Source organism: Pelophylax lessonae (genome assembly GCF_965119305.1).
Source record: "Pelophylax lessonae genome assembly, chromosome: 1".
Lineage (NCBI taxonomy): Eukaryota > Metazoa > Chordata > Amphibia > Anura > Ranidae > Pelophylax > Pelophylax lessonae.
This window is the reverse complement of record NC_138768.1, coordinates 841,424,005-841,441,835: the sequence shown is the minus strand read 5'-3', so window position 1 is coordinate 841,441,835 and position 17,831 is coordinate 841,424,005. Positions and strand designations below refer to the sequence as shown.

The window sequence follows — 17,831 nt, the reverse complement described above, 5'->3', positions numbered from 1 at the left end:
CCCCGGCCTTTGTCTCCTCACATCCTGAATCTGATTCGGCTGCTGCGGACGTGGGTCACCCTGCTGGGTCTGCAACCACGCGCCTGGAACCCTCTGATAGTGAGGACACCTGCGACTACTCACATAAAGGCGCTGATGGATGCACTTTTTGTATCTGTGCATGAGCCCCTAAAGATGGAGGATGCAGCTGAAGCTGCGACAGAGGCGCAGGTACCCTTTGGCACTCAAAAGCCATCCAGAGTGGCAAAGGTTTTTCCTTTCCCTGCCTATTTTGACAGAATTGTCGCTAAAGAGTGGGGACAACCAAAGTGTCCCTTATGGGGTTCCTAAGTGCTTTACTAGGCGTTACCCCTATGAGAAGTCTCTTCTTAAGAAGTGGACTGTTCCACCGGTAGTAGACCCTCCGGTTTCCATATTCCCTCCGGTTTCCATATTAAACAAAGCAACCATGATTCCGGTTGAATAGTTCCTGGCCTTTAAGGATTCGGCTGACCAGGAGGGGGAGACTGTGGCCTGCAATATGTATACTCACAATGTTCAGCAATGAGGCCGGTATTCACCATTGTCCTAATGTTGCAAACTCTGACTGAGTGGGATAAGCTCTAACACTGACCTGGCGGGGGGACAGCTCCCCCATGCCTTTGCTGAGCTGGCAGACCAGCTGGTCCAGGGGCTGCAGTTTATCTGTAATGCCTCTTTGGATGCGGCTCCCCTGATGGCTCGCCTCTCTGTTTTGGCAGTGGTCCTTCGTTGTGTCTTTTGGCTGAAGTGCTGGTCTGTGAATCAGACTTCAAAAAAAGCCTTGACTGATCTTCCTTTCAAAGGAGATCTCCATTTTGAAGCTACCATGGATGACATCATTGGATAAGGCTCTTTCAGCATGAAGGTGCGCCCTCACCCGTATTAGGGGTAGGGAGACCTCTTCGCTAGTTTCCAGATCTGTGGACTTGCCTGGTGCAAGACAAGTGGGTCCATGAAGTCATTCGGTCCGGCTACAAGATCGAGTTTCCCTCTTGTCCCCCGACAAGGTTTTTTCCTTCCAACTTGCGCCTGTCCCCAGACCGCTTACAGGGCCTGTTTGGGGGTGGTACAAAACCTGTTCCTTCAAGGGGTGATTGTCCCGGTTCCAAGTTTGGAACATTTTCTTGGAACATTTTCAGGGTTTTTCTCTCAAACCTGTTCACAGTCCCCAGGAAGGAAGGCAAAGTGTGTCCAATCCTGGGCCTCAATGTGGTCAACTGCTTTGTGCGGGTACAGAAGTTCAGAATGGAATCCATTTGAACGGTGGTGGCATCCCTGCGTCAGGGAGATTTCCTCGCCTCTATCGATATCATAGATGCCTACCTTCACATTCCAATATGTGACATTCACCAGCGTTTTGGTCTTGCCTCTGCTTCTCTGGTCTTCACAAAAGTGTTTGCTCCAGTGCTAGCTTTGCTACGCCAACAGGGGATTGTGGTACTGGGCTACCTGGACCATCTCCTTCTGCGAGCTGAATCTCCCTCTGCTCTGGTGGAAAACCTGGAGATCACAATACGAACTCTGCGGGAGTTTGGCTGGATTCTGAAATTTCAGAAGTCTGCTCTGGTTTTGTCCACTAAGCTGGACTATCTGGGCCGGACTCTGTACTCGGCCTAAGTCAGAGTGCTCCTTCCCCTGGACAAACTCCAGAAGTTGCAGGCTGAAATTTGCCTCCTGTTGTCCAATAGATGGTCGTCCCTCCAGGCTTCCATGCGGGTGCTTGGGCTGATGGTGTCTACCTTCGAGGCGGTTCAGTTTGCAGAGTTCCATACGAGGTCCCTGCAAAGATAGATTCTGACCAAAAGGGACAAGTCTCTGCAGTCTCTGCAAAATCAGATCCAGCTGAGTCGGGGAACGAGGGAGTCCCTGATATGGCGGTTTCATTCTCCGGCGTTGTGGCTCGGAAAATCCTTCCTCCCCTTGTATTGGGCAGTGGTCACCACAGATGCCAGCCTGTCTGGCTGGGGAGGCATCCTCGGCGCGCATTCTGCTCAGGAGATCTAGACGTATAACCCAATGATTATGAATACCAGGAGCTGTGTCCGTCAATGAACATCAGAGAAATGGATTTTACAGTAAGTCAAAAATTCAATTTTTTTGTGTTTTAGCGCAAACAATAGACGCAGCGGTGATCAAATACCACCAAAAGAAGGCTCTATTTGTTGGAAAAAAGGACATACATTTTATTTGGGCCCAGCGTTGCATGACCGTGCTATTGTCAGTTAAAGTAACGCAGTGCCGTATAACAAAAAGTGGCCTGGTCATGAAGGGGGGTAAATCTTCTGGAGGTCAAGTGGTTAAAGAGCACTGCTGGCTCTAAGAAAAAAAATAACCACCTAAACCCTCAGATGTACGGTTATGTACTAAGGGCAACAAGTGACTAAACAGTGTGGATGACTTATACTGTGCATTTGTACCTATTTTTCTTTATGACAAAAATGTAATAAAAATCTATTACTTATAGAAATTGGAACTCCTTTATGGAAATTATGTTGACACAGGATATTGCTGTAATTTCCTTTAGGCCCCTTTCACACTTGTGTGACTGTAAAGTCGCATGACAAGTCGTACCCCATGATTTCCAAGGAGTATAGTAAATATCTGTGTGACTTCAAGGTAGTCCCTGCACTACTTTGGTCCGACTTTGATGGGACTTGAGGTCCATAGACCTTCAAAATTACACAGGCATTGCTTCAAGTCACTCGACTTTAAGGTCGCACAAGTGTGAAAGAGACCTTATAAGGGTATATGCAGTCATTTATACAGACTTTTGCTCATGATTCTCATACACTGATCTGCTTTTGTGAAGCTAAAGTAGAACTTCAGCCAAAACTTTATCTATTCTTGTTGGATGGATAAGACAGAGGCTCTGTCAGGTTTTTATTGCTGATATAAATTCTAATTCGTTTTCTCTCACTTTCTGTTGTGTCACTTGGACGGGAAGTGAGGAGAGTTGCTCCAGTGGGGACACAGCAGTAAAAGAGCTTTTATTAGTGGAGTGAATAGGGGCTAGAATTTGTCTCTTTTCCTGTTGGAAAGATAACGTTCCTGTATGTTAAAATATGAGCCGCTGCTCCAGGTGAGTCCGCTCTCACCTGTCCACACTTCTCACATGTTCGGGTGCAAAAGGTCCACTCGTCAAGCTGTATATACTGCAAAGTCAGAAAAGTCCGGACAGCTGCACATCCGAAAAATCATCTTTTTTTTTTATTCCATGTATAAAAACGCATTTCGCGCTTCCACTAGCACTTAATCATGATTATGTGCTAGTGGAAGCGTGAAACGCGTTGATTTTTCGCTCAGCCCCCCCAGTGTTTATATGCTGTATGATGGTGTTTTTAGATGTGGAATAAATACAGATGATTTTTTGGTGTGCAGTTGTCTGGGCTTTTCTGAATTTCCAATCCTTGCTTCCTGGGCTTCCACTTCACAGGAAATGTTTGAAGGTCTCTCCTATGGGAATACAGCTACTAGTCAATACATGGCAAATCTTCTAATACTTTACCTTTGTAGAAAATGACTTAATATTTGCAAACGTCATATTTAAATGCAAAGAATTTCCTCTGGTTTATATCATTCACATGTCTTTTCCTTTGTTGCAGCATTGACACCTGTCCCAACAACTGCTCTGGAAGAGGGATGTGTGTTTCCGGGAATGACACCGGAGTGTACTGTGATTGCGCAGAGAACTGGAAGGGAGAGTCATGTGACATCCCGTACTGCATGGACAGCTGCGGAGAACCCGAGCGTGGGGTGTGCAACAACGGCACCAAGGGATGTGTCTGCTACTCAGGCTGGCAGGGTGAGTACCAGCAGAGTTAGTCAAGGAATGATTCATATAAAATTGTTTCTTCCCACCTATAAAATAGAATTGTCATCAGTAAAAAATGATGTAGGTTGCCATTGCGGACTTCTGTGTGTTAAAGTGTTAAGTTTTCTTTCTACCATACTCCCTGATGGACCTGGAATAGGTATAAATGTAAGAAATTTAGACTTTACTGTGGCTCGTTCACTTGATACTTGGTTTAATGCCTCGTACACACGCATGGATAGTTGGCCGTGAATTTTCGGCCAACGTCGGATCGGCCAATTTCCAGCTTGTTAGTATGATGCTTCTGACAACCGACTCCGACTTTTCGGCCGAACAAAATCTGGTGTGCAGGCTATAAAATTTTTGTTGGCCGTCACCAGAACGGCCGATTTTCCGTCAGTCAGTACAGATTTCGGCAGACAAAACTCTGATGAGCAAGACTGGGCATGCTCAGAGTATAAAAAACACACGAAACGTAAACCAGAACATGACATCACTTCTGAAGTTGGTTTTTGTTGGCCGAGAAAATTTGTGTGCAGTCTAGAGCACATTTCAACCAACACAACACTGGACAAAAGACGGCCGATCGGTCGGCCGATAATCGTTGCGTGTGTACGAGGCTTTAGTCTCTAAAGCAAGCTATAGATTAGGCAGTTTTCTATCCTTCAGCCATGGGTTGAAGGAAAGAAAATCACTTGATTCCCCCAACAGCACTGTCTGTCCCCCCCCCCCCCCCCCCCGGTGCACTAATGTACTCCGACAGCGGGAGATTTCCTTGCCGCCAAAATACAATGATCACTGCTGGTGGCTATACTCACCGCCCACTTTATTAGGTACGGCTGTTCAGTTGCTTGGTAACACAAATTGCTAATCAGCCAATCACAGAAGACAACTTGCTGAAGTTCAAACCGAGCATTAGAAAGGGGACGAAAGGGGATTTAAGTGACTTTGAACGTGACATGGTAGTTGGTGTCAGACGGGCTGCTTGGAGTATTTCAAAAACTGCTCATCTGCTGGGATTTTCAAGCACAACCAAGGCAGTTGTGTGTGGAGGAAAATGAAAATGCCTTGTCAGAGGAGAATGAGCAGACTGGTTCAAGATGATAGAAAGGCAACAGTAACTCAAATATCTACTCGTTTACAACCAAGATATGCAGAATAGCCTCTCTGAACGCACAACACATTGAACCTTGAAGCAGCAGAAGACCACAACGGGCAACACTCATGTCAGCTAAGAAAGGGAAAAATAGGATAAAATTCACACAGGCGAATAGAAGATTGGAAAAACGCTGCCTGATCTGCTGAGTCTTGATTTCAGCTGCGACATTCAGATGGTAGGGTCAGTATTTGCCATAGAAAATTAAAGGAAAAATGAAAGCATGGATCCATCCTGCCTTGTATCATTGGTTCGGGCTGGTGGTGGTGTTATGTAGAAATGTATACTGCGCCAACACATGATATCCAGCTGCCAGCAAAACAAAGGACAATTTGTGAGAAGTAATGAATAAAAAATGCAGCGCTGATAAAATAAAACAAACAGTATAAGGTACAGATCATATATCAATGCTTACAAAAGATCAGTGCAAATTTTTATGTGCAAACTTATGCAAAGGTGTGCAAATTCGCATAAGTGAAATTAAACTAATATACACTTTGCAAAAATATTTAGAATCGCAAGTATATGTGCAAAATTATGCAAATAAAGTGCATGTATGTGCATATGTATGAAAACATATACATACAATAAACAATTGTGCAGACATATGTGCAAAAATATGCATAAATGCATATGTGTTTATGCAATAAAGAAAAAATAGTCCATCATAAAAATAGTTCATGTTACATCCACCACAGAGTACAGAGAAGTCCTCCTCAAATGATCCTAGGTGTGTAACCACCACCGATGATATAAATAAATCAGAGCCTTACCAGATATTGTGGACCCAACAAAGCTTATACTCTTTGGGTCATTCAAGCTTACAAGGGAGATGGATAATCCTTATGGCAGATGTCGCAGATCCTTCATATAAAAGTATACACTCCTCCTCCATGGATCACGGGAAGATAATCTTTGGTGCCCACAACAAGAAATTCTTTCCATGAGAAACTCAAGGAAACAAAACTCATAGTGAGTACCGTTAAGGGCAATTTAATATCAAAGGAAAAACACACTTACAGAAATCCAATGTAAGAAAGCGCTTGTACAAGAAAATATCCTCCGCATTTGCAGTAGAGTGGTGTAATGGTGTGGGGGATATTTTCTTGGCACTCTTTGGGCCCCTTTGTACCAGTTGAGAAATGCCATAGCCTACCTGAGTATTGTTGCTGACCATGTCCATCCCTTTATGACCATAGTGTACCCATCTTTTGATGGCTCCTTCCAGCAGGATAATGCACCATGTCACAAATCATCTCACCACTGGTTTCTTTACCATGACAATGAGGTCACTGTACTCCAATGGCCTCCACACTCCCCACATCTCATCCAATAGAGCACCTTTGGGATGTGGTGGAACAGAAGATTTTCATCATGTATGTGCAGCTGACAAATCTGCAGCAACTGCGTGATGATGTCATGTCAATATATCCAAAATCTCAGAGGAATGTTTCCAACATTGCCACAAAGAATGAAGACCGTTCTGAAGGAAAAAGGGGAACCATCCCAGTACTAGCAAGATGTACCTAATAAAGTGACCGATGAGTTGAGCTGCAAGCAGTTAATGCATGAAAAAAAGTTGACAGGCTGGTTGTGTTGAAGTAGATCGAGTGATCAACTTCAGTACATCCAGCCTGCCCATAGATGGATCAAAATTTGGCCAGATCCTGCTGATCCAGCATTAAGGGACAACTGTACCTATTTTTGTAGTTGTCTGAAGTTAGAACTGTAAGAGCCAGTTCACACTGAGGCGATCCGACTTCAGGGGGCGACCTGTGAAGTCGCGTGCACCGATGTGCACCGCGACTTCGGCGCGACTTGCAGGGACTTCACATAATGGAAGTCTATGCAAGTCGCTCCCAGGTCGCCCCAAAGTAGTACAGGACCCTTTTTCTAAGTCGGAGCGACTTGTGTCGCTCCTATTAGAACGGGTCCTGTACTACTCAATGGACCGTGACCTACCGCGACTTGTCAAGCTGACAAGTCACCTGACAAGTCGCGCTAGTCTGAATGGGCTCTTAGTGTTATCCCATAACAACAAATTATCTTTATTTTGTCCGGCTATTGGAAGCTAATAGGTTTCTATGGATGGAATTGTTTTGCCATTTGTTAAGACATGAATTCCTGTGTGTTTTACTCTTTCTGTGCATGTTTATTGGAGGTGAGGGTCGCAGCTTCATATGTATTATTCTGGCTATTTCAGGTCCCGGCTGCTCAGTCCCAGTCCCAGCCAACCAGTCGTTCTGGACCCGAGAAGAGTTCTCTGTCCCACAGCTGGCCCGAGCGTCTCACAAGGCCGCAGTGGTGGATGATGTCATGTGGATTGTGGGCGGCTACATGTTCAACCATTCCAATTACCAGATGGTTATGGCGTGAGAACCATATTTGTTTCTATATTGTGTTTGCAAGTACATACAGGAAGTATAGTTATTTTAAAGAGCTGCCAGAAACGTAAATGGAAAATAGAATTACTGTCAGTCCTCTCAAAGGAGACATTACTTTAGATTTCATTATAGTATTAGATTATATTTAATCTCAGTTGAACTGTGGCTGTATGTTGAGGACAGTGGGCAGAACCTAGAAGTAGTGCTAGGCATTTTTTTTTTTTTTTTTTTACCCTGATGCATTCCCTGTATTAAAGAGGTTGTAAACCTCAGAGTTAAAAAAAAAAAATGAACACCTGAAAGACAAACACATAATGAGTTAGTGTCATCGCATACTAGCTCATTATGAAATACTTACCTTAGAACGAAGCCCCTGCAGTGCCGACCGCTCACCTGTCTCATGGGTGACATGTTCGGTCGCCCTTCTTCCAGGCTTGCAGCATCCGGCCATCTGATTGGCTTGAGCCGTGATGACGTCATATGCGCGGGAGCCGACGGGCACGGGGTTCTGAAGGAACGTTCCTTCAGAGTGCATGCGTCAGTGATGTCACTGGCTGCATGCAAAGTAAATATCTCCTAAACGGTACATGTTTCGGAGATATTTACAGTACCTGTAGATAAGCCTCATCATAGGCTTACCTATAGGTACAAGTTGCAGAGGAGGGTTTACTTTCGCTTTAAAGTAAAAAAAGGGCTCCGCTCCTTTTTCTGCCTCCTTGTCCCGAAACGCTTACCTGCTGTCTGTGTACACTGCCTCTGGGTCCTCAAATCAGCGCCGCTACCCTGATCTTCTAGGTTCACATGGCAGTTGGCAGCAGAGCAATTGGCCGTCACTCAAATTTCTTGGAGGGAGCGGAGGCATGGCTTGACTGTGTGTCTATAGATGCACACGGCACCACCCATAAATGTGCACGCACAGGTGTGTCCTAACCATCTGGCTAGCTAAGTGGATATCTGCAAAAAGGAGGATGGTGCAAGTGGCTTAGGGACCTGCCACAGAAAAGTATTGTAACCTCATTTGTGACCACGCTATAGCCGAATGACAGCTATAGCGCAGCCGCACTTTTGCCGGGAGGCCGTCATATGACTTCCTCCTGTGCCCTCGCTACCCCTGCAGCGCGCATCGGCAGTGATCTGTGAACGCTGCGTCATTCGGACGCAGCTGGTCCCAGACTGGGGTAAAGAGCCAATTACGGCGACTCTTTACGATGTGATCAGCTGTGATCAATCGTAGCTGATCACAATGTACACAGGATTTGCCGGTCATCGGCGATCCTCTGATCACGCTGACAGCGCATGAGTGGAGGAAAGCTGATGAGCAGCAAATCTACACTGACAATCAGGGCACTGGTCATCCAAGAGTGCCCACCAGTGCTAACTCATCAGTCTGTCGGTGCAGCCTCATCAGTGCACATCAGTGAATAAGAAAATTTACTTATTTACAAAATTTTATAACCAACTTTTTTTTTCTGGTCTTTTTTAGTTTGTTTAGCAAAAAATAAAAAATCCAGTTGCTGGATCTATCTATCTAAAAAAAAAATAACATATTTGTTTGGGTACAGTGTTGCATGACTGAGCAATTGTCATTCAAAATGCGACAGCGCTGAAAGCTGAAAATTGGCCTGGGCAGGAAGGGGGTGAAAGTGCCCATTAGGCAAGTGGTTAAAAAAGAATTATCCTACAGTGTAATCATGGGTCCTCTTCAAAATCGCTTTAAAGCCAAAAGAAATCCAATATTTGATCGGTTTTATGTATTGATTCAAAAAGTAAATAAAATTTGATAAATATAACTGATATAAAGGCATGAATCAGTCAGGCTCTGCTGCATTGCACAATACTGAGGCTTGCTGAGAAGGATAGCAGAGTGGTCCTCCTCTGTGTGGCGATAATTTTCTTTACCCATTTACTGGGTGGGGTTGAGTCGGTGACAAAACTGTATTTCTTAACTGCAGACAGAGAAAGTGAGGTCACTGTCTTGGTTATACTGTGAGACAGGGCTGTCTGAGTTACAGAAGTGGGTGGACAGAATTACAAGTCTTCCCATAAATTTTGCCTGTATATTCCCTCTCAACTTGAACTTTGGTTTTAAACAACTGCTCTGTGCTAATGAAACTGCAGAATATTGTTTAAAAATGTGCATCTTTTATGAAAAGAAATTTTCAACAGAAAAAAAAAAAGCCAATCTTTTGAAGCTATTAAGCTATATAGAGGCTGATTACTAACCCACCCCAAGTTGCTGATTGAATAATGAAAGAGATGTACCACATTGAGCTCATCTCTCATTCTGCTCTTTCCTCCTGCTATTAGGCCTCCATTGTTAAACTGACAGCACCACAGCAGTGCCTGAGCCATTCGCTTTCACCGTAATATAGACAAGTAGGTCTCAGCAGCTTATGGGAGAGATGTTCTGAGAACTTTTCCTGTGGCCATAGCCAAGAGGCAACCTAAGTTTTTTTTTTTTTTTTTTTTTTTTTACAACTTTGATCTAAAGATTTCATTTTCACTTTGGAGCTAGACTCTACAGGCAGCACATTTTTGTTGTAATTGTAAAATTCTGATCCAGGAACTGAACACATACCAATATTGGCACATGTATGCTGCAAAGGAAACCACCAGATAAAACCTTTCTCTATAGGAGCATTTTACCTGCAAAAATATCTATAATGTGATGGGCATTCATTGATTCTGAATGTTGCATTTTGCTTATAAACAGTGCTACTAAAGCACATGTGTGTTAGTGCATGGGTTGCGTTGAAATTGATTTTGCATGCAAAATAAATGGAACTCAGCTGGACATGGCATCATTCAGAGAAACACAAATCAGTCTCAGAACAGTTATTCACACTACACAGAAATCTGCAGGGTTGCACTAAAAGCACAATACAAAGTCAGAGAAACAAGCCTTACTGCATGGTGTCTTGATACATGGAAAGTAACAAAGGCGGCTCAGGTGATTCCGTACTTTCATGTAGGACATGGCCTCCATAAAAATGGATTGGAAGTAAGTACGCTGAGTTAAAGCCCTCTTGAACCCAGTGTTTTTATTACTGTAATCCATATGCACTAATAAATACATATATATGTATGAGATATATATGTGTGTATGTAGGATATTATATATATTAGGGATCAACCATTTATTGGCAAAGCCGATATGCACTTTCCCTGATATATCGGAATCGGCCCCTGAGGTTACCGATATTGCCGATATTTCAGGAAAGTGCTGTACCGGAGTGATGCCTGCAGCTAGAGACATCCCCCCCAGTACCGGTGTCCATAGCCGACGGTCGGCTGTCTTGTAATGACAACCGAAGCAGCTGAGAAGCAACCAGCCTGCACGGCCGCTGAAGAGAAGACCTGATCAAAGCCGCATTCGGCTCTGATCGGGTCTCCATGTAAAAACTCGGAAGTGATGTCATGAGTGGCTAGTGGGGACTTTAAGTGAGACCCCAGCAGGTAGTGCCCGGCGTCTCCATCCCTGTATCAAGAAAAAAATGAGGTTGAAGGATTATAAGAGGTGCATGAGTCAGCCAGCCCCCAGTCTGATGTACTCACCCTCCAGTCTATCACCAACCAAGTAGACCTGTCTCAGGATACAAAGAACAGGGGTTTTGTTAACACACATTTGCAAATGCATGTGTAAGCTGCAGAGCCACTACACGGCACCCTGTTTTATCTGCAGTCCTAACACTTTCTAATTTAGTGTCTCCACACTGGGAGCACATGGCAGCTAATGGATGGATGGGGGAACAGGTGGGAGGGAGACAGCCCAACCTCCCCCAACCCACCCCCATCCATGACTGGTCTGGTTTGGGGTGGGTTGGGGGAGGTTGGGCTGTCTCCCTCCCACCTGTTCCCCCATCCATCCATTAGCAGCCATGTGCTCCCAGTGTGGAGACACTAAATTAGAAAGTGTTAGGACTGCAGATAAAACAGGGTGCCGTGTAGTGGGGCTGCAGCTTACACATGCGTTTGCAAATGTGTGTTAACTAAACCCCTGTTCTTTGTATCATGAGACAGGTCTACTTGGTTGGTGATAGACTGGAGGGTGAGTACATCAGACTGGGGGCTGACTGACTTTCATGCACCTCTTATAATCCTTCAACCTCATTTTTTTCTTGATACAGGGATGGAGACGCCGGGCACTACCTGCTGAGGTCTCACCTCACTTAAAGTCTCACCTAGCCACTCATGACATCACTTCCGAGTTTTTACTTGGAGACCCGATCAGAGCCGAATACGGCTTTGATCAGGTCTTCTCTTCGGCGGCCGTGCAGGCTGGTTGCTTCTCGGCTGCATCGGTTGTCATTACAAGACAGCCGACCGTCGGCTATGGACACTACCTGCTGGGGTCTCAATTAAAGTCCCACCTAGCCTATTTAGTGTTTGTGGTCAGACAGTAGCAGGGGACCTCTCGCCCCTCACTCCGAAGAATCAGACTACAGTAAATAAAGCTAAATCGAAATCTTTTATGAGGTAAGAAGATAACTTAAAGCGGTGATAAACCCCATCCAAGAAAAAAAAAAAGCAAAGAAATCATGCCCACGCAGTTTAAGTCAAAATGTGCTGGTATGCATTGCATACTAGCGCATTATGGCAGACTTGCCTGAAAACTCAGCCCCCCAGGGGCGCTCTGTCACCAATGAATGCGCTTTCTTCTTACCTGGTCATCTTCCTGGATTCGTGGGCTTTGGCTATCAAATTGGTTGAGCCGGCGATGACGTCACTCGCACTTATGTGAGCGGGAGTCGCTGTTTACGGCGTGGCTCTGAAGGAATGGCACGGCCTTCAGAGCACATGCGCAGGTGACGTTTAGGCGATATAATTCAGTACATATAGGTAAGCCTTATTATAGGCCTACCTATATGTTGAAATCTTCCATGGGAGTTAACTCCCACTTTAGAGGCATAGTCTTGCAAATGTACCAACAGTAAAAAAAAAAAATTAGCATTTAGTACATTTTTGCATTGAGAGCTTTTTGACTGCGACATGCCCATGTTTTATGTCAAAGTAACATGAAACCTAGTGTGAAAGGTGATCTAAGCCTTTAGGGCTAAATATTTGGATTCTTACATCAGCCTATGTTTGGCTGATGTACTACATCGTTATTGGGTATCTAGTATTCTTTCACACTCCCTTGCTGCTTGTTTAGAAGAACTCATCCTTTCAGCTATAAAATGCTGAGAGTTGTAGATCCACAGCATCAGGGGCTATACTTTGCTTAGATGTATTGTGGAGATCCAGTATGGTTCAAAGGACATTTTGTGCAAACATATTAATAGCTTTTGGCTTAAGAGCCGGTCCACACTAGCGCGACTTGTCAGGCGACTTGTCAGCCTGACAAGTCGCGCTCCCTCGCGGTCCATTGACCGCTACAGGACCCGTTCTAATAGGAGCGACACAAGTCGCTCCGACTTAGAAAAAGGGTCCTGTACTACTTCGGGGAGACCTCGGAGCGACTTGCATAGACTTCCATTATGTGAAGTCCCTGCAAGTCGCTCCGAAGTCGTGGTGCATGGTAATGCACAAGTCGCCCCCGAAGTAGTAAGGAGTCGTGTCGCCTTAGTGTGAACAGACTCTTAAAGCTGAACACCAGGTTTATTTTCACTTTTCAAATTGGCCCAAACAAACTTTTTACGATTTGATGGTGGCACTCAGTGCTGTATACACTGTATGTAGCATAAGCTACATACAGTATACAGCACTGCGTTCTGACAGTGATATGGAGACTTCGTCTACTACTGGAACAAAGTTGAGGTGGGCTGGTTTCCTCTGATAGGCAAAGGTGGGAGGATGGGATCACAGTCTCCACGTCAGCCAATCAAGGGAAGCCTTATGTTCATTAAAGTTTTATAGTGAAGGTTTGTGTTTTTTTTTGTTTTTTTTTAATAACCAACATGTTATACTTGCATTCTCTGTGCAGTGGTTTTGGTTTTGCACAGAGCAGTACTGATCCTCCTCCTTTGTGGTCCCCTGCCAGCGCTCTCCGCTCTTCCCTTCTTTGCAAGCAAGCAGCTTTCTGTAGTGGCACACATGCGGGCTTGTGTGCGTCTTTTGACACACACAGTGCGGATCTTTCTTTTTTTTTAACCTTTTAACCCCATTAGGGAGCTTCTTCCTCTCTATTTGTCCTGTTTACCATTATCAGTGAAAGTAATTGATGGGAAATCTTCCAATGGGGACACTAGTTTTGGTGACCTGGGGGGCCCCAAGGAATCAACTTAATTTGTAGGGATCTCCTCTGACTTCCTCTTTGGCTATGGATCAGGAAGTAAAGGGAAATCTCCACAATAGGACACAGATGGTAAAAAAAAAAAAAAAAAAACATCTGAAGGGTTATAACCCTCTCTTACTGTATCCAAAATGGGGAAAAAGATGTTTTGGCTATAGTTCTACCTTAATGCTGAGTTTGCATTAAGGAAAAAAGACCTTTAGCCTTTATAATCACTTTATTAAAAATACACAGCTTCATGTGAATGGCTGGGAGGCACTCTTGGGCAGACGGGATTTTTATGAATGAATATGAGGCGAAGGTGGAGATTGTGATGTCATCCTCCCATTTCCTTATCTTGGCCATTCAAAGGGAAGCCTTGTATTCAGTCATAAAAGGGAAGGGCTTCTGTGAATGGCTAGGAAGCATTTAGCTGACTTGATTTTGTTCCAGCAGCAGACGGGAAGAACCACTGATGGAACACAGCACTGTATACTATATGTAGCTCATGCTACAAATAGTTAGAATGTTGACAGCTGCTGCATCAAATAGTAAAGGAAATAGTTAATTTGGGCCAGCTTGGCTCAAACAAACTAAAGTAAATGTAAACCTGGAGTTCAGCTTTACTGTAATACTTGAAAAATCCAAGAAATATTTCCGCCTTTACTTCTGATGATTGGTATGTGCAGATATGTCTGATATGTCTGATATGCTGTAGGCCAGGGGTGTCCAACCCAATTTCGCCGTGGGCCACATCAGCAATATGGCTGCCCTCAAAGGGCCGGTTAGATCTGTAAGAATATATATATATATATATATACTCCTTGTGCTGCTGCCGGGAAGAAGTGTGGAGGGAGCTGGGAAGCAGAGAGTGCAGGGTCTGGAGGAGGACCAGAGGAGTGCTGGGGTCAGCTGAATGCTGAGACAAGGGGGTGCTGCAGCTGCACAGAATGCAGGATCTGTAGGAGTTCTGTCTTTCTCACTGCTGCCAACTGCTGAGACAACGAGGGGGGTGGAGAAGTTCTGGCCTCTTCTCTGCTGTCAACTGCTGAGACAAGGTGGGGTCTCAGGGGTGGTGGTGGTGGTGGGGGGGGGGGGGGGGTAGTGTACTGCAGCTGCAGGAGTGGTGCAAGGGCCACATGAATGTCCTTAAGTCTGCTATGCGACTCCATTGTTTGGCAGTAACTGGTTTGTGTTTTGTACAGGTATGACCTCGTCTCCCATGACTGGCTTCCTCTGAACAACTCCGTTAACTCCATTACTGTGAGATATGGACATTCCCTTGCAGTATATAAGGTACAGTCTCAGGCTTCTCTGCCTTCACTTAAGATATTTAGGTGATACTAAACATACCATGTTTAATTACCATTATCCCTTCTATTTATATAAAGATCATGCCACTGTATTTAATTTAATATAAAAAAAATATCTGAGTACCGTATTTAATCATTGCGGTTCAGAGGTCACATTGTATTTCCCAGGTCTTTCCTGTCCTTAGGGAAAGTTCTGACTGAGGAGTTTCTAGTACTCTTTGTCCGCTCTGTAAGGCTCCATTCACACCTGAGCGATTGGATCGCAGGCGTAATCGCCATGATTCTGCCCGCAATTTTAGAAGCGCAGCAAAAAACGCGGAATGTGTTTACGATGCCATCATTTCTTAAAAGGCACCCCAAAGGCGGTGCGATTTTTCCGCGATTGTTGAGCGACAAAATGTGTTATAATTGCAGAAAAAATCGCTCTGTGCCAAGATTTGGTACATGAGCTGATTTGGAGCGGAGGGAGGCCCATTCAAATGAATGGTGCCACTCCAAAAATGCTCCACTAAAAAACAAAAAACATGCTGTAACAGCTGTCACTGCACTACGCTCAAGTGTTAATAGAGAAGAGGTTCTGCCAATCACAGGCTGTCTTGCCCCTCCAGCCTGTGTATGTGCTGGGACTGACAGAGAAGTGAAGCCTCCATCTATTAACCATCTTCTTTCTTGCCCACATAGTATTTTGGAGTATGAGGACATGGAGGGAGAGGGGGGGGGGGTGTCATTGTGTACATGACCACATGCGTTGCTTTATACCAGTGATGACGAACCTTGGCACCCCAGATGTTTTGGAACTATATTTCCCATGATGCTCAACTACACTGCAAAGTGCATGAGAATCATGGGAAATGTTCCAAAACATCTGGGGTGCCAAGGTTCGCCATCACTGCATAGTCACATGGACTGCACAGATAAGAAAAAGGAGCAAATCAACAGCTTAGAAGGGAACGGAGACTGGAGCATGCTCAGTAAATGTCAACAGCTTGTCTACACAATCTCAGGCTGCAGGGGGAACACAGACATGGAGGGAGGGACAGTGAACAGCACATCAACCAGGATTGTTGCAGTCTACAGAAAACAATTGCTCTAGTGCAGTGATGGCAAACCTTGGTACCTCAGATTTTTTGGAACTAAATTTCCCATGATGCTCAGCATGCTCTGCAGTTTAGTTGAGCACCATGGGAATTGTAGTTCCAAATCATCTAGGGCAGTGGTCCTCAACCCTGGTCCTCAGGGCCCACTAACAGGCCAGGTTTGCAAGATAACTGAAATACATCCCAGGTGATATCATTTGCTGCTCAGTGATTGCAGTACTCTAGTCTGCATCTTCCCAAGGTAATACTTAAAATCTGGCCTGTTAGTGGGCCCTGAGGACCGGAGTTGAGGACCACTGATCTAGGGTGCCATGGTTCGCCATCACTGCTCTAGTGGATGAGTGGGTATGAACACTATATTATATAGCATGTTTTGACGTGAGGTTTTGATGATTTGGGTTTTAATGCACCCTTATGCAGGGTTTCTCAACCAGGGTTCCACGGAACTCTAGGGTTCCTCCAGAGGTCGCTAGGGCTTCTTTGAGCAATTTCTGCCTCTCAGATAAGTTCTCACTGACATCATTGATGTTTTTAGCCATCTGTAAAGGGGTAATTCTTTCCACTAACCACAAGTGTAAGGAGCAATCTTCCCACTGACCATCATACTAATGTATCGTGAGCTGTAAATATAGACCTCTTCGCAGGGGTTCCCTGAGACTGGTACCTTTTTTCAAGGGCTCCTCTGTGTTGAAAAGGTTGAGAAAGGCTTCCTTAATGGATAGAAATGGAATTTGGATGATATTAAACGGATAGATGGTTGTGTAACACCATGTGTAAGATGAGTCATATAACTACTTTGGTTTCCTATAAAGTCATACAGCACTAAATATTTTCACAGGTATTAGATTATCCCACCAACCAAACTTTTTATTTTTTCTTTTCTTTGTAGGACAAGTTGTACATGTATGGTGGTAAAATAGATGCCACAGGGAACGTCACCAACCAGCTCTGGGTGTTTCACGTCTACAATGAGTCGTGGGTTCAGCTTTTTCCGAACATCAAAGAACAGTACGCCGTGGTCGGCCATTCCGCTCACATAGTAAATCCAAATAACAGTGGTCTTGTCATGCTGGTGTTCTTCGGCCACTGTCCCCTGTATGGCTACATCAGCAGCATTCAGCAATACACCTTTGGTAGGTGGTGACAGCAGACTTTTGTTTATGACCGTAGGAACTGATGAAATGCCTCAGCTTGGCTCTTTAACCACTTTACCACCGGAGGATTTTGCTGTCTTACGTCCAGGCCACTTTTTGCGATTTGGCGCTGTGCGACTTTAACTGACAATTGCGCGGTCGTGCGACGCCGTACCCAAACAAAATTTATGTCCTTTTTTTTTCCCCACAAACAGAGCTTTCTTTTGGTGGTATTTGATCACCTGTGCGATTTTTACTTTTTGCGCTATAAATAAAAAAATTGCGTAAATTTTGAAAAAATAACAATATTTTTCACGTTTTTTATATGAAATTTCCCCCCAGAAAAATGTAAAAATCTAATTTTTTTTTTTTTTTAATTTTTGGCCAATTTGTTTTCTGCTACCTATGTTTGGTAAAAAAAAATCACAATAAGCGTATTTTGATTGGTTTGCGCAAAAGTTATTGCGTTTACTAACTAAGGGAAAGATTTCTGTCATTTTGGGTGTTTTTTTTTTTAACGAGTAATGGCGGCGATCTGTGATTTTTTTTTTTTTTGCGGGACTGCGACATTGCGGCAGACAGATCGGACCCTTGACTGACATTTTTGACACTTTTGGGGGTACCAGTGACATTTCTTTAGTAATCAGTGCTATAAATATGCACTGTTACTGTAAAAATGACACTGGCAGGGAAGGGGTTAATTTT

The 17,831-nt window shown here is 44.4% G+C and overlaps 1 protein-coding gene across 1 annotated transcript in view; it reads left to right on the top strand.

Moving 5' to 3' along the window:
* ATRN (attractin) overlaps positions 1–17,831 on the top strand; it is a 444,499-nt gene that overhangs the window by 182,249 nt on the left and 244,419 nt on the right. Inside the window, exons 5-8 of the mRNA XM_082258667.1 lie at positions 3,624–3,823; positions 7,192–7,360; positions 14,789–14,879; positions 16,883–17,126. Of these exons, the coding sequence (XP_082114793.1) occupies positions 3,624–3,823; positions 7,192–7,360; positions 14,789–14,879; positions 16,883–17,126 (704 nt within the window). The remainder of the gene's footprint in view (positions 1–3,623; positions 3,824–7,191; positions 7,361–14,788; positions 14,880–16,882; positions 17,127–17,831) is intronic.